At 32.1% G+C, this 25,364-nt stretch overlaps 1 protein-coding gene across 1 annotated transcript; it reads right to left on the minus strand.

The window, feature by feature from the left end:
- Positions 1–261: 261 nt before the first annotated feature.
- Positions 262–23,531, minus strand: LOC127701453 (uncharacterized). The gene is made up of 7 exons (XM_052205318.1): positions 23,502–23,531; positions 9,680–9,796; positions 8,840–8,928; positions 7,582–7,687; positions 4,798–4,812; positions 3,587–3,678; positions 262–962 (listed from the first exon to the last, which is right to left on the minus strand). The coding sequence occupies exons 2-7, from the start codon at positions 9,789–9,791 to the stop codon at positions 810–812; spliced, it is 567 nt and encodes a 188-aa protein (XP_052061278.1). The 5' UTR covers positions 9,792–9,796; positions 23,502–23,531; the 3' UTR covers positions 262–809.
- Between the last annotated feature and the right edge of the window lie 1,833 nt (positions 23,532–25,364).

Raw genomic sequence — 25,364 nt, forward strand, 5'->3', positions numbered from 1 at the left:
TTATTTTGTTATAATGAACTTAAAGAAGGGTGCATATTTGTTTAAAGAAGATTAAATTTCATATACAATTCATCAATTTAATAAAAGACAGAATGTTTGTGTATATGACTCTTCTATGTCGGTTAGTTTATCGCACAACGTTTCTTATTGTTTCATAATTGAGAAGAATATTGAACTTTGTTGTAATCAATTTTATTTGACAAATATGTGGTACTATATCAAGAGTTAAAATTTTTAGTATTTTGTATACATAAATATAGTTTAATATGTATGTTGGCGTTTGTTTTTATTGCAGTCAGTGTGTCTGTTGTTCCGTTGTTTTCCTCTTATAGTTGATGTGTTTCCCTCGGTTTAAGTTTGTAACCCGAATTTGTTTTCTATTAATCGATTTATGACTTTTGAACAGCGGTAAACTACTGTTGCCTTTATTTAATAGACTTCACTCCATATTGCCATTCACATTCAAAATTTTGACAAGTATAGCAGAACGGCTGAGAAACAGATGGACAAGATTCACAAAAATAGTTTGTTTTGGTATAAGTTGAAACGAGAAAAAAGTCAGAGATTTTTATTAGTTTTTTAAAGTTACCGAAAGTGATATTTACATTTTTTTTTTTACTTAAGCAGAGCTAAAGACGCCTTGTTAAATAACATATAATTCAAGACGAAATTAGCGCTTCTGACAAAATAAGTTAAAATATGAGCTGAGCACGCACACAATAGAGCATTTATTATGTATTAAAATACTGTATGAACATAATTATAGCACTTATCCATGAAAATATAGAACAAAATGTCATAAAATTGTTTTACTTTGCGGCTGGACATGTTTTCCATTGACAAGTTCCAGTTATTTTATTCCGAAGGCATGCATCTGTCAAATGTTCGTTTTCCTTTGGATTGTAGGTGCAGGAGTCTTTTTCGCTCGGACATTTCGATGTCTTGCATTTTTCATATATTATCTGAAATAAAAATAGTATTTATCGTATAGCTTCTTACATGTGTGATTATAGTATTTAGTTGAACAACTGGGTTGGAGTTTCACCATAATAAATTACTATAATGCTTGTAAATATAGTGTTTTCAAATAAATATGGGCTGCCAGCACTTTGATCATTTTGTCTTTTTGTTATTTGTTTCAAGTACCTTATTGATGAGTCAAGCCTTTTCCAACTCATGTTTACTTTTATGTTGTGTTGCTACATCAATGTCACATGTTAGGGGCGGATTGAATGGTCACAGATTCTTTATGTGCTTGTCTCAAGACAGGAAAAAATGAAACAACACGTTATAAATTTCATGCGTCCGAAGCGCTTTTCTTGATTTACCTTCATCAGGAACGCTCAAAGCCGAATATTTGAAAGCCAAGGATGTATAAGTACCGAAACGTTGAAGAGCTAAAACCAAAAAAGGACCTAAAAAAGCCAATCCCATCTAAGGCCAACTTTGCCTGAGGAAGTTGAAACCTTATTAGTTTCTTTATAATTTCAAAATTTATAAACGGGCAATTTAAGAAATTTTGTTATAAATCATGTCAGTACCGAAGTACAGACTACTGAGCTGATAATACCCGCGGGGACTGATAGTCCACCAGCAGAGGTATCCACTCAGTGCTGTAAAAAATGAAAACAACACGTTATAAATTTCATGCGTCCGAAGCGCTTTTCTGGATTTACCTTCATCAGGAACGCTCAAAGCCGAATATTTGAAAGCCAATATTTGGGAACCTGTAATCCAATGGCTGTCGTTGGTTGCTATCAGCCATACTTATTTTCGTTTATTATTGTTTGTATAAATTTAGTTGTTTCATATTCTGTCATTCCATTTATAGCTTAAAAAGATGGGCGAAAGTTATCAAAGCGCATCATTCAATCTCATAAGTCGAAAATAAACTGACAACGCTATGGCAAAAAAAGGGAAGGACCAAAAGACAGAAAACAGTATACAAACACAACATAGAAAACTAAAGACTGATCAACACGAACCCCACCACAAACCCAGGGTTATCTCAGGTGCTCCAGAAGGGTTAGAAGTTCCTGCTCCACATGTGGCACCTGTCGTGTTGCTCTTCAAAGAACAAATCCGGTAATAAGTTTAATTCGGTAGATTTAATAAATGATATGGGTTTTACTCATTGTTGTTGACCATATGATGTCCTGTAATTGTTTAAATCAACATATCTTTATTATTTCTTAATATATGATAGGATTATAGTATATAAACTCATTATAGACAAAAGAAGCAAGTTAATGATTAAAATAAAACAGATCCTTTTTGAGCTGGTTAAACATTCCTTTATGTGACTTATTGCTTTTACACAATTATTTTTGTATATTTTTTTGTTATGTGTTGTCTGGTTGCTGTTTCATTGACGTCAAATAATCTTTTATTGAGTCTTTTGTTATATAAAACTCAAGTCGAAACAGACAAAATAGCCCAAGCATAAAAAAGCAGTAATTTCTTTTCTATTTACCAGGTTTAATCAACCATTTTCTAAATAAGGAAATGCCTGTATCAAGTCAGGAATATGACAGTTGTTTTCCATTCGTTTGATGTGTTTGAGGTTGGGATTTTGCCATTTGATAAGGCACTTTCCGTTTTGAATTTTCCTTGGATTTCGATATTTTTTTTATTTTACTTTTTTCTACATGATCAACAGAAATCAAAATTTACAACTGAATATTAAGACCTTTTGTTCAATGTTATTGTCTTAATATGTCACGACAATTAATTGTCTTCTTAATTATTAGGGGTGAGACAGAGGTACATGTAACAGTTTTCAAACTTTAACCTTCTTTACATGTCTTACTCTATAGTCTGTAACATTCAAAATATTTTTACCATTTTTGCAATTTAACTATTCCACTTTTTTCTATTTACAAAGTGGTATACGTCTTTATCTATATTACAGAAACTTGGTTTATCTACAGGTTAAACAATTCAGAATGAATAGTTATATTCAATATATAAATAAGGAGTATGGTATGATTGCGATGATACAACTATCTACCGGAGTTCAAATGAGTGGATATAAGCAATTATAAATGTCACCGTACGGCCTTGTGGAAGTGTAGTGTAAAGAGTTAAAAAGTCAAAACTGTCAATAGAATCAAAAGGACCACCAAAAGCATTAGAAAAACCCATATACTATAGTCACCATAAACGGCTCCGACATGAAAAAATGTGAAACAATTCAAACGAGAAAACAAATGGTCTAATTTAAAACAAAACAATTTACAAAAAGCAAACATGACAACAAGAACCTAGTAAATTTCATGTTACTTGTTCACATGTACAACATACTTAATCGTTGTAAACATTAAACGTTATTCTTTCTTAATACATAGAATTGCGGGGGTATCCTTCAATAATGTAGCAACTGAAACTTGAACAAAGAAAGAAGGAAACATGCATGGAAGAATGAAAAAAATCCCTATCCGTGATTTACGGTGGTTGAACGGTAAAATATTGCCTATCTGCATGTACACTTGCGACAAGGAAACCAGTGAAATAAAATTTGTCAAAAGATGTTGAACTATAGTTATTACATTTTTCATCATCTTCTTGAGCATGCTATAATAATTACCTTACAATTGCAGTTGTTATAATCATCCGTACTACAAGGAATATCCATTCCAACCACAACTAAATTACACTGTGAAATCCAGTGCTTACCCTCTGAAAGTCAAATATATATTTAACTACTTATTTATGAGTGCCTCAGTATTTCAAGATGTTTTATTTTATTGTAATAAATTTATTTAGGTTTCCATATTTAAATATATACTTTTCTACATTGGCTAGAGGTATAGGGGGAGGGTTGAGATCTCATAAACATGTTTAACCCCGCCGCATTTTTGCGCCTGTCCCAAGTCAGGAGCCTCTAGCCTTTGTTAGTCTTGTATTATTTTTAATTTTAGTTTCTTGTGTACAATTTGGAGTTTAGTATGGCGTTCATTATCAATGAACTAGTATATATATTTGTTTAGGGGCCAGCTGAAGGACGCCTCCGGGTGCGGGAATTTCTCGCTGCATTGAAGACCTGTTGGTGGCCTTCTGCTGTTGTCTGTTCTGTGGTCGGGTTGTTGTCTCTTTGACACATTCCCCATTTCCATTCTCAATTTTATTCAAGAGTCCTTCATTTTAAAGATAATTAATCAAAGATACTTGAATACGCTTGAAAGGCCATCAAAACCTTGACTGGAGTATTAAAATATGGTTATTTCTGGTCTTACATACGGCAGTAAAAACCCTTTGCCAAAGAGGGTGTTCGTTTGGCTGTGTGAGTTGTGTAAGTACGTCGCCACGTTTAGTCGGAATGGAACCATTAAATCCATTGCTTCGTGTAAAGATTGTTTAGATTTCTATACGTTGAGGAACCTTGCAACAACTCTTTAATTTATTGTATATGTTTCAAGCGTCATTAATGAATCTTTTGTAAACAAAACACTTCAGTTTTTATTCCAAACTAATGAGGTGGGAATTATATATATATATATATATATATATATAACTTATGGCAGTGCTGAAGCATCGGCAACTGTTACCCTCGGTGAAATATATAGTTACGTTTTCCTTATTCAAATATATTAAGACTGACTGTCACCATGCAGTGTTTTGTTCAGAATAATTGACCAATTTATCTTAATTTACGCAATTTAATGTATTCATATTTTATAAGTGTGACTAAGGAATTTAAAAAAAATTAAGTTCTGCTTTTTTATTTGACGTTGTTATTTGTCTGTAAGTCTCAATACTGTAAAAGATATAGATATACTGTTATAAAAATAAGCTTACCGCTATCATACATTCCTGAAATTATAAGAAATGTTACATAAAAATGCGAACGACTTACAACTACACAATTACTGATTGTTAAATATACCTTTTGTCATTATAAAAAATAATATGTAAAAATAATAACATAAATACCGAACTCCAGAAAACTTTATCAACCAACGGAACGAATGGAAAACAACTGTCATATGTCTGCCTTGATACAGGCATTTCCCGAAAAAACAAATGGTTTGTTAAACCTGGTTATATAGTTAGCTAAATCTTCCACTTGTATAACAGTTACTCATAGTTCCGTTATATTGACAAAATTGTCTGAACAACCCAAAGAAACGCAAGTTGTAAACGTGACAATAATTGGGATCCATCTCCAAAAATTTGTGAACATACACCACAGACATACAACACGAAACAATACTTATTAGTCATGGCTGCTGCCGAATAACAAAACTCGAACTCGATCTGTACATAATTATACACCATAAACAAAACACAAGCTCAATATATATATATGGATAAAATCTGTCGTAGAGTTGTCACTGGTTCAGACTTACTTATAATATAATTATTTCTGTGACTGTATCCTACATTAATTTGTAAGATCCTCTACGATAGATAATTCAGCTGATCTGGTACATTCCATCTTCATGCCTTATATATCATGTACTGTGTTACGACGCTAGATAAAAACTGACGAGGAGAGGTAACACACGGTCACCGAAAGCTTGATTTTAGTCGAGCCTAGGTGATTGAGTGGTCTAGCGCGCCGGGCATAGTGCAAGGCGATTTGGTGCCACGATATCCCAGTAGCATGAATTCGAATCCCGGCCAGTGAAGAACAAAAATTTGCTTCCGCAAATTTACAGATCTAACATTGTTGGGCTGTTATTTAGACGAATTAAATATACAGAATGTGTTTTCAGCCTTGTATACCCTCACTGGTGATCCGATGGATAAAATCTGTCGTAGAGTTGTCACTGGTTCAGACTTTCTTAAATATATATATATATATACAAGTCTAAATTGAAAACATAAATATATATATACAACTCGTCTAAACATCAGCCCAACAATGTTAGATCTGTAAATTTGCTTTCGCAAATTTTTAGTTCTTCCCTCGCCGGGATTCGAACTCATGCTACTGAGATCTCGTGACACCAATTCGTCTGCACAGTATCCGTCGCGCTAGACCACTCGACCACCTAGGCTTCACTAACATATATATGAAAAAAGTAAAATCACAAAAATACTGAACTCCGAGGAAAATTCAAAAAGGAAAGTCCCCAATCAAATGGCAAAATAAAAAAAACAAACACATCAAACGAATGGATAACAACTGTCATATTCCTGACTTGGTACAGGCATTTTCTTTTATAGAAAATGGTGGATTGAACCTGGTTTTATAGCTAGCTAAACCTCTCACTTGTATGACAGTCGCATCAAATTCCATTATACTGACAACGATGCGTGAACAAAACAAACAGACACAATAGGTAAAAATGTCAAAATAAGGGGTATAGCAGTCAACATTGTGTTATCATCTTAATCACTATAAAACAAACAAATGTAACGAAGAAGCACAAAAAGGCATACATCAAATTTAACATCCTCATTTTGCTTATATTATACGATTTTATTTATCTATGTAAAATCCACCCATAAAGGATGGAAGGTTTTAAGTACTGGCGTAAAATCGCGCGTTTGAAATTCGCACAGGTAGACATAAAATAATTTTGTCGTTCAAAGTATGACGGGATAAATAAATACAGAGTCACGTAAAATGGATATAACAAAAAACAGACTTAACAGTAAAAGTAATATAAATAAATACAATAAAATAATTGTGTGGTACAAAGTATGACGATATACATAAGTACAGAGTCACGTCAAATGTATATCACAAAAAACAGACTCAACAGTAAAAGTAATATTAATAAATAAAATAATTTTGTCGTTCAAAGTATGAACGAAGAAAAGTAATTTTGGAGGGCCGAAATGTCTGACGTAGATAAAAGTGTATGCCGGCCCACTGTATGACGTGACATGCAGACTAATTTACCCTTCATTGGATTATTCCTCAATAATGATATATTTACAAATTGGCAGTTGTTAATATTTTTGAATACCGTATGTCGACCTCGAGACATATTTTTTGATTGTCTTTTGTATTATTCTGGAATCCGTCGCGTTGACTTATATCTTTTTATTCGAATGTACAAAAATGTATAGGTAAATAAACGCAACAGTAGTTTAATGATGTTCAAAACTCGTAAAAATTCATTTTGAATATACATATAAAGAAAAGAAAAATACAGAGGGAATTTCGACAGGGTCAGTGGTTGCTGCAATTCATAGGCATTGAGATTGAGTCAAAAATATAATGATAAGGAATAGGAAATCGCTTGTAAATTTACAGATTAGATGTCGCCTATTCTGTAGATCGTAGATCTAACAAATCAGTCGGGTGTGGAGACAACGACAAATCGTATCGCTCAACTATTTAGGATTGTTGAAATTCCTTAAAATCAAAAGAGGAAGTTTCACTTGGGTAATGTTATCATGCTTGTTTTTAAACGAAGACATTTCATTTACATACACAGTGTTGAATGTGTTTAGAGCTTAGAATATATATATAAAAAACATTGATATATAATTCAATCAATTTCCGCATTATCATAATACCACTACCGCATCTCTGGTATTGTCAGATAATATTAATCAGGTTTGATTATTGCAATTTTTAAGTGCACAATGTCAAATGATTCACATAAAATTGAATATACATACCTCCTAAAATATAATGGTGGGATGGCTGAAGAGTTACACCACACGTGCTATTGGTAGAATTTGTAAAAAGTTCCAGATAGTCCCATGGCATTAATTCATTGTTTTCCTAGCAATAGAAGTTACTGTACAGTCATATTCTTAAATTCGTGTACATAATCTATATAGATTGATATGTATTATTTTTTAATACTATCGTTCAAAGGGTCCTTCTTTATATTTTGTTGTTGGTGGAAACAAAAGTATTCGAAGAATTTTTTTTATGAGATGGCCGTTGGGTGGCAATCCATGTTGATTTATTAAGTCGGTTGCCTTTATATTGTTTATGTAAGAGCACCTTCCCATTGCTGATACAGAGCGAGGTTTCATTAGATTTAATTCAACCGATTTTGGACATTTTACCGGTCCGCAGGTTCTCGTACAGTCAAATTTCTAAATCCGTGTATATAATCTACAGGCGCAGAGGCAAATTCTAGGAAGTTATGCAAATCGTATTTTTGTTGCTTAAATTTACAAACTTTTTTTTAAATGTCCATAGTTGTGTTATTAACCTAATTAACTGTTATAGAATATACTTTATAGAATATACTATCGTTCAAAGGGACCTTCTTTATATTTGTTGGTGGAAACAAAAGTTTTCGAAGAATTTTGTTTATTTTTGTTATGAGATGGCCGTTGTTTGGTTATCCATATTGATTTATGAAGTCAGTTGCCTTTATACTGTTTATGTGAGAGCACTTCCCATTGCTCATACAGAGCAAGGTTTCATTCGGTTTAATTCAACCGATTTTGGACATTTTGGACATCCTAAGGTGCTCGTTATCGAATTATTCCCCCTTGTCTTAACTTTTTTCAATGATAAAGAAGAGTATTCTATTGAAAACAATATAAATGGTATCGTAAAAAAAAAGATCGTTTTACAGAAAAACTGACCAAATATTTCATATTCAAAAATTGATTATTTATTTGTAAGTATTACGGTGAATTCTTTCTACAGAATAAAACCTAAAGCACTGTATGATATCTGTATAATTGTTACTTGTTTATATGAGACATTCTATCTTATTTTGTTTTAAATTTGAGTGAATTGTAAATACTTCTCATCGTTAAAAGCCATAAGCATGGTCATCCATCGAGTTTGGATTTCGTTTCTTTTTACCGTGTGCTTTTAGTTAATTGCTGCTTCGTTGGTGTGCTTGATCTGTATCTGGTTTTTTATGCATATGAAATAGTCTATGTGACAACTGTTTTATTTCCTTACCTTGTAATTATTCAAAACATACGTTATGTATTTTCTTCCTGAATCACCTTCGTCGTTTAATTTATGTTTAAGTATTACAACCTTAATTACTGAAATTACATTAATATGTATTGTATTAGTTCATAAGTTAGATATCATACGAAAATGTAATAAAACTCAACAAAAACACAAATAACAATTGACTACATCTTTTTTATATACTAGTATATAGCAACCATGTGTCAAGTCAATGCGGAATGCGAAAAAAAAATTATTATTTTATATTCAATTTTAAATATATATTTCAATTCTAATGATTCTTTCAATATCTTTTCAAGTAATAATACTATTTACACACGTGGATACATGTTGATTCAACAGTTATTTTTTGTTTTCTTTCGTATCTACATTTGGAGCAAAATTAAAATCATCATGGTTAAGACCAAAATGCTAATGAAACAAACTATTACAATTAATAGCAGCCATGTGGGTTAATTGACTGAACTGTCTGACTATTGGGTTGATAAAAATGTTTAGAATATCAACTGGAAATTAACTGCACAAGGTATATTTATAAATTGTAGCAATGTGGTCTTTACATAAAGAATATGTAGTCTCTAATATATTTATTGAAGGATTATACGCTAAATCATAATTGACGTGGCAGCTAAACATGGTATTTTGAATCCCGAACAGTCAAACAAACGCTTTATGAGAAAAGTTATCAACACGAAAACAGATTATTCTGGTATCCACTACATAAATAAGTTGAATGTAAAACAAATTTAGTCAACAATATAGTACTGCCATATAACGAGATTTGAAATTGAAAGGTGATAGATTAGATTATAAAGCACATACCGAATTCATCATCACAGAAATGTTGATGAAGAGTTTTATTTCCACATGTACATTCACCATTCACATTCACGGTCATGGTTACAAGCATCAACAAGAATATGATCAATAACATGTTTTCTGAAATGCACCAAACAATACATTTGTTGATGATAAAAAAAAATCACTATGAAGATTCTGTCAATATATTAATCTTTTTTTTCCATATTGCATACCAGTTTTATGTTTCGGTTGATAAATGTAGAGCGAAATGGTCTCAGATTTTATTCAAATATAAGCAATTTCGAGTAGCAAAATTTTACTACATTTATTGGTATTTTTTGCGAAAAAGAAATGCAAAAGAAATGTTCAAATAAATATTCTCGCTTCAGAGTAGTCAAACTGATCATTAAACGAAAAAGGCAACTAACCGTCACTGTACAGTGTTAGATTGACAGAAAAATAGAATTTTCTGGCATATTTTCTTTTAGAAAATGTTATATATTATCGACGTGATAACAAGTTGACCAGTAGTGGTGCACAATTAGTACCCATTGGAAAATCAACTGTCTGCTGAAATATCAGTCCATCAAACTCAAATTTCCTAAAATTTACACAGATTGACGACTTCAAACTAGGATCTATGACGATTGTGACGATTTCGGTTTTCCCATTGCCAACAACCATAGGATATGATTACAATGTCGACACACCCAGTCCCTCTAAGTTAGAATTCGTGCCATTCCCTCTGTATATTCTCTTCGTTTGAATATATAAAAAGGATTAACGGCTTTTGAACATCTGTAGTCTAACTTTGATGAACTAAGAATTATTTAGAAACTAGGGTTCCAACATCCTCAGCCAATATTGCTTTAGATAGATTGGTTTTTTACGGTCCCTATTGGTCAAATAGTTCATTACGTTTCTACGTATTTTTACATCCTTGCTTTCAGTCTTTTAGTTTTTAGAGTTCCTGATGAAGATAAATCCAGAAAATTGCTTTGGACCCATATAATTTTTGAATCAGAAAATATTTGCTTGATAAGATAATACAGTACTGTATACATCGCGAAGAAATCTGGACTGTGTATACAGAGTAAAAAAATCATAAAGGTGTATACAGGGTGAAGACATTATAAAGGTGTATACAGAGTAAATAAATTATAAAGGTGTATACAGAGTAAAGAAATCATAAAGGTGTATACAGAGTGATGAAATCATAAAGGTGTATACAGAGTAAATAAATCATAAATGTGTATACAGAGTAAAGAAATCATAAAGGTGTATACAGAGTAAAGAAATCATAAAGGTGTATACAGAGTAAAGAAATCATAAAGGTGTATTTAGAATAAAGAAATCATAAATTTGTATTGTGAGTAAAAACATTAGAATTGTCAAAAGAGACAAACTGTTCATCAAAGAAACGCAGCTTATCCAGTATTACTATCAAGAAATAGTTAATACTGCTTCTAAAATACATATGGTCATTACATTTGATAACAATGTTAAGGAAAACAATTGGGCTGGAATCAAAGGAATCACCCAGTTATAGCAATAACTGTGACAGCACAAATGTCAATTGCGCATTTTGACCCTGGGTTAACATCAACGGTTAAAACTTTACTACACCTGATGCGCATTTCGACAATTCATAACAATAAATATCTTTTCAGTAATGTTCTAGGCCAAATTATTAGAAATTTACAAATCTCAATATGAAAAATAAGATTAAAGTAGATGAGCATATAATAAGCTACGATAGGGATCACGTGATGTGAAACAACCCAAAAGAGTAAAAAACAACTGCTTGATTTATACTACAACAATGAACAAAGACCAAATATGGCAGACAGATTACACGCTCCTGGCTCGGGATATGTTTTGAAGCGCTCAAAAACAGTTACCCGAGGCAGTGGTATAACAGTAAAATATAGGAACAAACGGGAAAGGCTTGACTTATCAGATCATTATTTAGCACAAAAACAAGAAAATAACAATAGACACAGAGCAAGTATCTAAGAGTATTCACAGTTACTGAGAGCTAACAATTTCAAATATTGAATAAACCATGTTTCCCAGACTAAAATATAAAAAAATAGCACTTTAAAGGATTTAGTATAAAGACTTAATAAAAAGAGTTCGAAAGTATAAATATCGACATGGTATGTAGTAAAGGATGTGGATATGGGTTTAATAGAGAATAATGGGGAAAAATATAAAGAATAGAGAATAACAAGGAGCTAAAATATAAGGAATAGAGAATATCGTGCAAAAAGTAAAAAGAATAGAGAAAAGTAGCCTAAAAAAACAAAGAATACAGAAATGACGGACCGCCCATTCCGACCCTCATAGTACCATAGGTGTTAAAAGCTGGATAGTAAAACATGCTCCTAGATATTTAAGAAACTATTTAAATCTATGTTTAAACCGTTAAAGACAATATTCGAACATCATAATACAATGTTTATTCAAAGGACTTACAAGTTTACATGGGTACAAATAAGGATGTAATACTAGTAAGTAGCAATATTCAGTTATTCTGTATACTATAAAAATCAATGAAAAGTGTTTGAGTTGTCTGTCCAGTAATGCAATTATTCTTTTAAGATTATGAAAAGTCGGTTGAACGTTTTCTAAACATATTTTGGTGTAATGTTAATTTCGCCACGTTCTCGCACATGTAGATCGATGCAATACTTAATGTGATAATTAAATGATTAAGGGCATACGATACGTTTGCAGCTAACTAAAGTTGTCGTCAATTTATTTCCCAGGGAAAGATCATATAGTACTATAATATAGTATACTATATACCATATAAGACACATTTCCCTGGGAAACAATAAGATTTCTGGTGCAAAATATCGGAAATACTTACGCGTAAAATAGTACCATCTTACTTTCTATTTCCCTGGGAAACTTTTCATGAATACCAGTTGATTATGTATAGTTTCACAGGGAAATATTTTGGTTGACTGTTTCCTATGGAAATTATTTATTTTCATAAAAAGGTAGATACTTTTCGGCTATTCTTTTTCATAAAAACTAATTATATATGTGATATTCCTTTTTGTATCACTGATTGATCGTGTAATCCTCTGAAATTAAGCTTTCAAAGTTAAGATGATTTCAATAAGTAAAATTGAATCATGTTCAGAAATCTATGCACTTTTCTTACATTGTAGGAAAGTCGAATTTCTATTGTTTTCCACACAAAACACGTTCCCTGTGGACATTATTTATTTTCTCAACAACAAAGAAGTAGTTTATTTGTGTATATTTTTCAAAAGTATCTATTACCTATTTATATATAGTTTTTTTTTGTCTCCCTCTGATATGTTGAATTATTCCGATGGAGTCAGATGAATTTTAGTGGCAATGCGAAATCATCTTTCTAACTCTTTGTAGTTTTATACATTTTATTTGAATAACAATCACATTTAATTCTTTCCACCAAGATAATTTTTATTGCTATTTTTTTTCCTGGATAATTATCAATTAACTATTACAAAAACGCCGAAACAAGATACTCTATTGTTTATAGTTGTAAGTAATGTTAAGACTAAAAATAATCATAGTTCTTGAACCAAGACATATGATAATATAATTTTGTTTGCAAGTATCCTTTCAAATGAAATATTAAACCAGTAGCATATCATAGATTTTCATTAGTAGTACTAAATCATGTTGTTAAATCTCCGCATCTGTCCTACACTATATATGGATAACAAGTGAATAATTATGTATTGTTTCCCGTAGAAATATTTTTGTTTTCTGCTTCCTGCTTGTTTGTAATTTTCTGCAACTATTATCTTTTTATGATGTAGGAAAGATGCAGAGATTTATCATTATGATTAAGAACTACTAATGCAACTCAACTAAACGCTACTGGTTTAGTGTGTCATTTGAGAGAATAATTACCAATAAATATCATATTAAGACCTCATTCGTGAAGACAATATTTCCTTTTGTCTTGACATTTATGAAACATGTATACATTAGAGTATCTAATAAAGATAAGAAGGTGTGGTATGATTGCCAATGAGACAACTCTCAACCAGAGACCAAATGATATAGAAGTTTACAAGTATGGGTCACCGTACGACCTTCAACAATGATCAAAACCCATACCCTATAGTCAGCTATAAAATGCTCCTGACTTGGGACAGGCAAATACAGAATGTCGGTTTAACTAGTTTATTGGTGCCAAACCCTCCACCTAACCTGGGACAGTGATGTAACAGTTCAACATAAGAACATAGTTTTTTTTACCAAACAAATCAGTTGAAAAGGGCTTGTTTAATTGTAAAATGAGGAATGTTTCCTAGGAAACAATAGAAATTTGACTTTCCTCCATATACAATGTATGGAAAATGAATAGATTTCTAAAAATAATTTAATACTATAACTATTTGAACTCATCTAAATTTAGCAAGTTTAATTTCAGAGGATTACACTAATAATTAATAATATTTAAAGTGGTACAGAAAGAAATATTTCTTATAGCATCGGCATTTTTCATATGAGAAAAAAGAAATAACAAACAAAGGCATCTCTTGTTTACTTATGAAACTGAATTGTTTTTATAAGAAACAGACCACAAAAACGTTTCTTCCTTGGAAATAATATATATTCAAGTGTTATGCATGGATAATTTAACCGGAAACGAACAATAAAAACATTTCCTTTGGAAAATTTACATTTTCGATTGTTATTAATGAATAATTTCTCCGGGAAACAAACAACAAAACATATTCTTCCCAGGGAAATATTAGCTGGTTGTTTGTTTCCTTGAGAACGTAGCCAGGGTTAATAAATTAATATGTATTGTTTCCAAAAGAAATGTTTTTGTTGCCTCCTTTCAAGAAAAATATACATGGCTGACAGTTAAAAATGTATTGTTATTGTTGCGGACCATGTGAGTATTTGGACAATACGCGTTTGTTCATGACCATGTGCGTATATACTCATATGATCCGACCATACGCGTATGATCTGGGTAATTAACATGACGAATGATGAAAAGGTGATCCATAAATTAAGAGTTTAAAAATAAGAAATTTTGACTTATTCAATCATTTGTTAATTATTATTACATTATTAATGAAATAAAGAGAATTTTACTTACAAGTAAGAATTATAGTAAAATAATATGTATATGGTCATTACCGGTTGGTCCTTACGTAACGCAATATGTCAACTTTGGAAAATAACTTCAAGAAATATCTAAATGAACTGTTGAACAGGAAGTCAACTACTTTCCTTATAGGAACTTTGGTCATTCAACCCTCTTATTTTTCTAGTTTTAATTTGTTTTTATAAAATTAAAATTTCTTAAATATTTCTAATTGTTTTTTTAGTTATATAATGTGTTCTTGCTCCTATTGGAACAAGAGAACATTAAATAAACACGGCTGGTAATCTACACACGCGGAACAATCGGTTCTGCAATGAAAACCGTGAGAGGATTTTCCGGTTATGCTTGAGTGGAGTAATTGTCACCGCTTCGAAAGGTATGTACATTTCTAAATCGAAATTTTCTAATTCAATTGATCAAAATATTGAAAATCGGAGAATGCTATGCTGTGGTGAATACTTTAACGAAGAGACGCATGTATCATTTACTGTTGTGCATGGAGTAAAACTCCTACAAAATCAATCGTCCCACGAGTAATTGATGAAAAAAGTGACATTTCAATTTTGAGATGGTTCTATTAACAGACCTACAAGTTCAAATTTAGTTTTTTTTTCTGTCAACGGGATTGAATGTCGTTTTGGGCGGCGTGTACGCTGTCCGAAGTTGAAAGACGTCGTAATTAATCTAGAAACTGCCAATTTTCATTATTTCATGCGTGAGGGGATCGGTTCTGATTAAGGATTAAGGACATCGTGAATGCGTGAATGCGTGAGAGGAAGTGCAATTATAGTCAATCATAAATCTAAACCACTTATATTTACGTTGCAGCCATTTCCATATTCATTGTCAATTTATATTTAGTATGAACTTCAATAAAACTGTGCAAGTTACTTGCCTTTCTTTGAAAAAAGTAAAATCACAAAAATACTGAACTCCGAGGAAAATTAAAAAAAGTCCCTAATCAAATGACAGAATCAAATGATAAAACACATCAAACGAATGGACAACAACTGTCATATTCCTGACTTGGTACAGGTATTTTCAAATGTAGAAAATGGTGGATTGAACCTGGTTTTATAGCGCTAAACCTCTCACTTGTATGACAGTCGCTTCAAATTCCATTATATTTACAACGATGCGTGAACAAAACAGACATAATAGGTAAAGTTGTCAAAATAGGGGTCAGCAGTCATCACCGTGTCACAATCTCAATTAGAACAAAAACAAACAAATATTTAACAAAGAAGCATAAAAAAGTATCTATCAAATTTAACAACCACATTCATTGCTTACTTATATATGTATTTTAAATCAACCAATAAAGGATTGAAATATTTGAAGGCCTGTGACTGAATGGCAAGGTTCACATCAACTCTAGTGTAGAGTCGCGTGTTTGACGTCAGAATGTAAACGTCACACAGTAAGAGATATAAAATAATTTTGTCGTTGAAGTGATTGTTGCATTTTTCGATATAAAGATATGTTTGCACTTCCCCTCACGCATTCACGATGTCCTCAATCAGAACAGATCCCCTCACGCATGAAATAATGAAAATTGGCAGTTTTTAGATTTATTAAGACGTCTATCAACTTCAGACAGCGTACACGCCGCCCAAAACGACATTCAATCCTGTTAACAGATAAAAAACTAAATTTGAACTTGTAGGTCTGTTAATAGAACCATCTCAAAATTGAAATGTCACTTTTTTCATCAATTACTCGTGGGACGACTGATTTTGTAGGAGTTTTACTCCATGCACAACAGTAAATGATACATATGTCTCTTCGTTAAAGTATTCACCACAGCATAGTATTCTCCGATTTTCAATATTATGATCAATTGAACTAGAAAATTTCGATTTAGAAATGTACATACCTTTCGAAGCGGTGACAATTACTCCACTCAAGCATAACCGGAAAATCCTCTCACGGTTTTCATTGCAGAACCGATTGTTCTGCGTGTGTAGATTACCAGCCGTGATAAATTAAAATACAAATGTAAGTAGAAATAAGAAGAAAGTTTGTTTGTGAAATAATAATTCAAACACTAAGAAAAAAGAAAAAATGAATATGTAAACTAGTCAGGGATAATAGATGCATATGTATTGTTTCCCAGGGAGATGTTTTTGTAGTTTGTTTCCTGGAGTAACATGTCAGGAATAATAACTGGAAGCTAGTCAGGAATAATGGATGGATATATATTGTTTCCAAAGGAATCGTTTTTGTTTTCTGTTTCAACTGGTAATTATGCTTACATAATAGTAGAAAATGTATAATTTCCCCTTGTTTATGAATGTGGTAATCGTCTGATTACTGTTGTCGGGTTTTGATTACATGATTCATAAGTGATTACTTGATTCATAAGTCTGGGTCAGAAATTTTTCTTCAAACAATATTGATTACTTCAATTTATCCTGAACATAGAATAAATAATTGATTATTGCTGATTACCATCCTTTACGTACAATTATGTGTATAGTGCAATGTATTTGTTTAAACTTTGCACACACCAACATCAAGTATTTGATTTTATATTATTGATATATTTGTTAATGCAATTTATCACAATTCATAGTTTACAAATTTTACATGTCTGTTTTATTATACGACTAATTTTATTGATTATAATGCGGTATCACAATTACTCAGTAGAATTTAATTTTCTAACGTACAGGTTTCATTACAGTTTACAAGATGTTTCGAAGATCTACGAGAAGTATTTATATTAGTGTATATTGTCTAGCTCATCCTGAAAAGTTTCAAGAGATGTTGAAATACACTAACAACATCAGAATAGCTGATAAACGCTGTGGATCATATAGTATAGTGTGTAAACAATATGATGAGCAGTTCAGATTGAAAATCTCTCAGAACCCAACTTCATCATAGGCAGACATAGATTTGGAGTGGTTAATAGATATAAGAAGATGAAGTAAGAGTGCCAATGAGACAACTCTCATTCCAAGTCACAATTTATAAAAGTAAACCATTATAGATCAAAGTACGGTGTTCAACACGGAGCCTTGGCTAACACCGCACAGCAAGCTATAAAGGGCCCCAGAAATTACTAGTGTTAAACCATTCAAACGGGAAAACCAACGGTCTAATCTATATAAAAAACGAGAAACGAGAAACACTTATGAACCACATCAATAAACGACAACTACTGAACATCAGATTCCTGACTTAGGACAGATGCAAACAATTGCAGCGGGTTTAAACGTTTTAATGGTACCAAACCTTCATCCTTATCTGAAACAATAGTGTAACATCACAACATAGAAAGACACACCATAAAATATCAATTAAGATAGCTTAACTCAATCAAAAGACATATTAACACAAATGAACATACACTGAACGAATAAATATGATCTATGATACAATGTAAATACAAAACCAATAAAATAATGGATGAATAATTAAAGTAACAGTGTTATACCGCTGTGAAATGTTAAACAATTTCAGAAAAACAACAATAACCTTAAACAAAAATCAGCCATTTACAATAATATTATACACAGGTAAATGAAAATTATTGTGTTGTTAGGTATACAGTTTAAAAGGAGAAAGGAAATATTTTTACAAAATAAATAAGTTTGATGTTCATAGTTCGAAGAAGTGACAATTTATGATAATACCAAACACTTATTAAAGCAGGTATATAGACCAGATATAACCATGAATAAGTAAATATTAAATAACAAAAAAGCATTACAAATAGTATCAACAGGTCAAATTAACAAAAAAGTACGATTTGAGAGTACTCGCAGTTACTGACAGCTAGTTAAAAGCCAAAAACAATTAATAATAAAAACTCATGCATCAGAGACTAAAATCAACTAAAACACATCCCAGGGATTTAGTATTTTAACGTCATGGACAGTCAAAGAAGACATGACTTGTGCAATGCCTAAAATAAATGTATCGACAGGCAGTAGGATAGCTAGGAGTTAACCTCTTAATAGATAAAAATGAACGTAGGTGTGTCTTTATACATCCCGTTTGAAAAGAATACAAATTTAGTGATGTTTAATTTGCTGATGACAAAATCGACATTAGTGCCAATGTAAACTATATTCAAAGATCTAATTACAACATTGGTAAGATAACCTTTATTAATAAGTTTGTTTAAAGGTTCGATGAGTTTACACGGATCGCATAGTGATTTCCGCGCTTTTAGTACAATATTACCGTAAAATTTAGGATGTGAAATACCGTTTTTAATAAGTTTTCTACAGGTACAGCCAAATTTACTAATCAAATCTTTGTATCTATGAAATAATTTAGTAAAAGTTTTAAGTAATTTATGGTAACGAAATCCCTGACTTAATAATTTACCAGTGATGCATTGGTTACGTTCGTTAAAATCTATGACATCACTACACACACGGTCAAAACGAACGAGTTTGGATATATAAACACCGTATGATGGAGCCAAAGGAACATCGCCCTTTAAAAAAGGAAAATCAACAGTTTGAAGCATATGCAAGTGCTATGCTTTCAATTATAATGGTTCTTGCACTAGATTAAATTGAACTTATAGTCATTCATGCATTAGATGTTTTGCTGCTCATCCTTTGGTATCTTGTCCTCGAAGTATGGTAAATAAATACCAATGCAGAATGTTGGGTGGTGGAACTCGTCCACTTTTTATTGTAAGGCCTCGTTTACATTTGATACCTCAGGATAATTATTCTTTCAGGACCCCACAGTTGTATACAAGACCAAGATTACAAGGACCAGTTGTGGGTCAAAGGTCATACGTCGGTTAAAGTTCCTGTTCTTGAAAAGTATTTGACTAATTATTATAATCGTTATGATGCAGAATTATTGTTTACTGGGTTTAGGGATGGCTTTCGTTTAAATTATGTTAAGCCTAGGTTGTCCGTGTGGTCCAAAAACCTCATTTCATCTGAAATTCATAAAAATGAAACAAAAATGAAGCTGGCAAAAGAAGTTGAATTGGGCAGGATATTGGGCCCATTTACAGAAAAAACCTATTTCTACCTTGAGAATTTCACTTATTGGTTTGGTTTAAAAGCCAGATAATGGATGGCGTTTAATAACCTTTATTACCCAAATCTGTAGTGTCAATTACTTTATAGATGAAGACTTGTGTAAAGTTAAATATATATCTTTTGACTCTGTATTAGAAATGATTTCAAATTTAGGTAGATCGGCTCTTATTGCAAAGTTGGATATAAGCCAGGCTTTTCGTTTGTTAATTATAAACTCTGCAGACTTTGATCTCCTGGGAATTATGTTTGACGGTAAATATAACATAGACACATGATTGCCCATGGGGTGTGTCATTTTTTGTTCTTTGGTGGTTGAAAAGTTTTCGACATTTTTACATTGTGTTGTGAAAACGGAGTCCAATTTAGACACGCTTGATCATTACCTGGATGATTTTATTTTTGCTGGAGGTGCTTTAACTAATGACTTTCAGGTTTTAATGTCTCAATTCTTGGAGGTGACTTCAAAAATTGATGTCCCAATCGCTAAAAATAAAACAATTGGATCAACTACTGTGCTAATTTTTTGGGGTTTAGAAATAGATACTGATCAGATGTTGGTCAGGATTCCTGACAGCAAAATTAAAAAAATAAAATCTCACTTAGAAAACTTGCTTACTATGAAACAGGTTCGGGTAAATGTTTTAGAGTGAGTCGTCTATTGGTTTAATGGCTTTTTGTGCCAGGGCTATCCAATCCGCAAGAGCATTTTTAAGAAGATTTTATGATTTAATTGCGTCTGTTAAGGAAAAGAAACCATTTTATTTAATTCGAGTCACTATTGAGGTCAAACAAGATGCAATGGTGTGGTTAGAATATTTGTCGCATTTTAATGGTTAATGTTATTTACCGGAAAAGTTGTGGATTACCAATGAAACTATTGAGTTGTTCACAGACAGTGCAGGTAGTCCATCATTGGGCTGTGGACAGTTTATAGCAAAACATATAGAATGGTCATTCAATGTGATCGCCGATTCTTTATCTCGGTTTCAGATGTGTCGATTCAGAGTAGTGGCACCAGATGCAGAAAAGAATCCTACCAAGATACCTATGAAATACTTGGAAAATTATTTTGAGGCTGACATAATTTATTTGTTGCGATATTCGGTTGCCCCCAGCACATTCAAAACCTATTTAGGTGGATTAGAATCACTTTGTAATTTCAGAGTTAACTTTGGCTTGAATGTTATATTTTTTATAACACATTTATGCAAAACTGGACTATCGCATTCTACGGTAAACTGCTATTTATCAGGCATAAGTTTCTTTCATAAATTGAATAATTTGTTGGACAATGCACAGTGTTTTGTTGTTCGTAAAATGGTTGAAGGTGTATGGCACGCGAAATCTAAATTAGACTCGAGGTTACCAGTTACTAGAGAACTGTTGGAAAAGATTGTAGGTGTTCTTCCAAGTTTGTGCTCGTCATAGTTTGAAACAAAATTGTTCACTGCAGCATTTTCATTAGCCTTTCATGGGTTGTTTAGGGTAAGAGAGTTGACGGTAGGCAGTACAGGTATTGCTGATCATACAGTTTTGTTTAATAATATAGAGGTTTGTGATAAATTTGATCAGGTTTGTTTGGCAATATCAAGATCTGACCAGTAAGGAACAGGGAAAGTGCTCACCATTTCAAGTCAATACAATGTTAAAATCTGTCTAGTGATAGCATTGAGTTCTTATTTCATGGTTCGTCAGTCTGTTGAAGGACCGTTGTTTTGTCACTATGATACTAAACCGTTGACTAGATATCAGTTTTCTGCCGTCCTTAAAAAATCACTGGCTGTTTTGGAATATAAAGGGTCTAATTACAAGTCACATTCATTTATAATAGGTATGGCCACTACTCTTTCGATTGAAGGGTATGCAGATGATTATATAAAGGTACTTGGTCGTTTGAAATCTGATTCAACCTATTTAAAATATATAAGGGTTCCAGTTTAGGCTGAAAAAGAGGGGGTTACTTTGTCGTGATTATCCACGCAATGTTGTTTTTCTGTAAATGGTATATTACTTGTCAAAATGTTGATATGTATAGGCTAACCTGTGAACACATGACAGCAAGTACTAACTGCTGTTTAAGATTTGCAGGTCGGTCGACCAGCATATGGATCGTTGGATCTTCCATAATCAAAAATGTTTTTTGCACAGAAAGTAATAGACCTGGAGAGGTGAATTTAGGTTTGAGCAACTGTGTGGTGGCAAGGAAGGAGCGGGTTAATATTGTCTAAAATGAAGGGGCAAATTAACACGATGATTAGATATGAAGAACAACCAGATGTTATAATAATTCAAATTTGGGAGTAAGGACATAGGCAAGATTAGGTAAGGTTATTTGCAATATCAGTTAAAGCAGTTTCTAATTTGGATTTGAGAAAAGTTCCCTAAATCCATTGTGGTTTGGTCACAAATTTTACCGAGGAAAACATTTTTTTCTAAAAATAATGCTCCTTTGGAAAGGATTAGCCTCAGATTAAATAGCACCATTGCTACTTTTGTTCTGAAAAATGTTGGGTGTTATATTCATTGTCCAGACACTTCAAAAATAATAAGATTTTTTTGTTAGAAAATGGTGTTCACCTTACATCACTTGGCAATGAGGTGTTCTTGAATATTATTCAGGGTGCACTTGAAACCTTTCTGACATGCAGACATGCTGGGAAAATGTTTCCTTAGCGATTTAGTTTTTCTTGGGGGCTTAAGGAATATACTGTTTGTACATAACAATATTTTTTGAATATTATAGACATATCTCAGAAGTGTCATCCAATTGTCGTCATATATTTATTAGTGAATACTGCAGTAATTGCCACAATTAGGCGCAGCTCACCACCCCCCCCCCCCCCCTACCTTGTGGCGGATGGCCATTCTGTCCAAAAAAGGGTTTTTTAGACAGTCTGGCAATTTTGGCACATTTCGCTGCGCTCGGATAGCATTGTTATATATTATTCACAAACTCAATTCAAATATTAGCCTCTGAATTTTAGGGTTAATTTCAATTTAGTCAGTTCAAATTATTAGCCTCTGATTTCCAGGATTAATGGATTTTCGTCCAATTCAATTGAGTAGATATGGTAGATATTCTATATGCATGGATTGTTTTGTTGCGTCTTTGAACTCCTTCTCAATAATGGGCACATTTCGCTGCGCTCGGATAGCATTGTTATATATTATTCACAAACTCAATTCAAATATATTGTTTGAAGTTTATAGTTGTGATGTAATTTAATCTATTAAACTGTGGCCAATTACTGCCAATAACCCTTAAATAGCTTTGTCTTTCTGATCATCCAGGATAAAGTTTGACACCGGAACAGGACATATGACGTCATACTTGTAGGTGCAAAAGACTAGATTAACCATACGCGGATTTTTTAATTTAACACAACGAGAGTGTTGACCATAAGAGAAATAGGTTTAACAACTTGTGAGAATTAGATATCGCTCGTTGTTTAATTTAAATACTCGCCGAAGGCTCGTTAATTATTTTATTGAAATTAAACAACTCGAGTTGATATCAAGCGATATCCAATTCTCACTCGTTTTGAAACCTATAATTTGAAACTATTTTCAATTAATTATCAAACTTACAAATAGAATCACCAACTAACAATTAAAAGTTGCTTAAACGGCTAAAAATTAAAAACATTTTAAATAATCATGAAAAGTCTTTTTAGCTATCTAAACTTACCGTTGTGTGGTCTAACACAATTTTATGTAATGCATTGTCTTTTATTTAAGAAGCAATATTTGATGCGCAAATAATTTTATTCATGAAACATGAAATAAGTTTATAACATTCCGTGCCAGCTGTTATTCTAAGGGGATAAAACTTCAAAATCCCTATATTTTAAATAGTTAGGTACACAAAAGTCGCGTTCACAAAAAAAATTGAACAACTTTGTATTATAATGCCATCAGAAAGATTAAGGAAGAGAAACCGATTTGTACAGCTTGTTGCACTTATCATTAAGTCAAAACGTTTCATTCAAAAAGTGGTAATAAAAATGTGCATATTTCAACAAAATATTTGTTATTGGTGATAAAAAAAGGTGCTAAGAATGTTTGATATTCTAATACCACAGATAAAATCATTTAGGTAGGAAGTACTTAAATATAAAACTGCAGTCTATACGAAAAATAAAGATTGCAAAATATTTCTAAAAATTCTTATTATATAGATAATTGTACATAGTAGTTTGGTTGGGTCAGGAAGTGCAACTGAATTCTGACAAACACCAAATGCACACACTGGAATATAATTTCAATTTTCAATGGTACAAATCAGCCAATTCCCTCCCTAAGATCTTTGATTATTGTCTTTATCAGTATTGAAATTGATTTTATTTTTTATAATTTAATACATAACTGAACATTTCGCATAAGATCGCTACTTGATGTCTGTTATTTTATGCCAAATACAGAACTGTTTAATCAAACCTATTTTAACCAATATAATTTATTATTATATTTACAACTCTGTCCTGTGGAAGGGGGTTATTGCTCTCAAATGCATTTAACCTTTCACATTCAAACGCACGAAGTTTAGAAAACGTTAATTCAATTTTCAACATAAACTTAGACACATACACTGTGTACAGAGGACAACATAAGGTAAAGTATGGCAAACAGGACAGACAAAAACACATATACACAGTGTAGTATAACACACAGTTAGTATTATTTAAATAGTCATAATGTTTAAAATTTTGTTTGAACTTGAACGTTGATTTCCATTAAGGGCATGCGATACAGTTTTGATCCCACGATGATTTTTTTAAGAAAATTTGCATACAAACTATTTTTCGCCTAGTAAATTCAAATATGTAATAAAAGATATATCTTCGTGTGCTACTTTAAGAGATAAAGTGGGTCGAAATTTTAGACATTTACTTAAAATTTTGGTTTCTCAGATATTTCTATCCGTTGGATAGACATGCCTAACTTTTTTGTTTCAAAAGATAAATACAAAAGGATTTTTGTAAACATATATGGAATACCTGATGTTCATAATTATGCTCTAGATTTGTGCAATAATTCTTTGGGAGTAACTTTTTATTATCCTAAGTAAAAAAAAAAGAGTGTTTTGTGGTTTGTTTATCTAATTTAAAAAAAATCCATCGGTGATTTGTTCATAAAAATTGTTACAAAATGAATAATCTTTATACACAATCAAGCCAAATGTCAATTAAAAAAATAGGGGTCAATGAACTCGTTTTCAAGCTACTGATAAAAATGAGAATGAGTTGAAACATGCAGCTTTTCCCAATATGTTACAGTTTGACGTCGCAAAAAAAAAAATTACGTTAAGCAACGTCATAATCTCCCCTGTAACTGTATCGTATGCCCTTAAGAAAGCCGACAAGTTGTATTCAGTTTGGAATATATTTCATATTGACTTTATGTAATCTTTGATTTAACAACAAAAATATTAGTGTTTTACATGTAAAGTGTATATAAATGATATGGAGCTGAAAGAGGGATATAATAGCAGAACGTCATCCCGAGAGAAAACTAGATGGCAGAAGCAGAGGTTGACATTTGGGGGTTACAA

The sequence above is a fragment of the Mytilus californianus genome, unplaced genomic scaffold (assembly GCF_021869535.1).
Source record: "Mytilus californianus isolate M0D057914Y unplaced genomic scaffold, xbMytCali1.0.p SCAF_5, whole genome shotgun sequence".
NCBI lineage: Eukaryota > Metazoa > Mollusca > Bivalvia > Mytilida > Mytilidae > Mytilus > Mytilus californianus.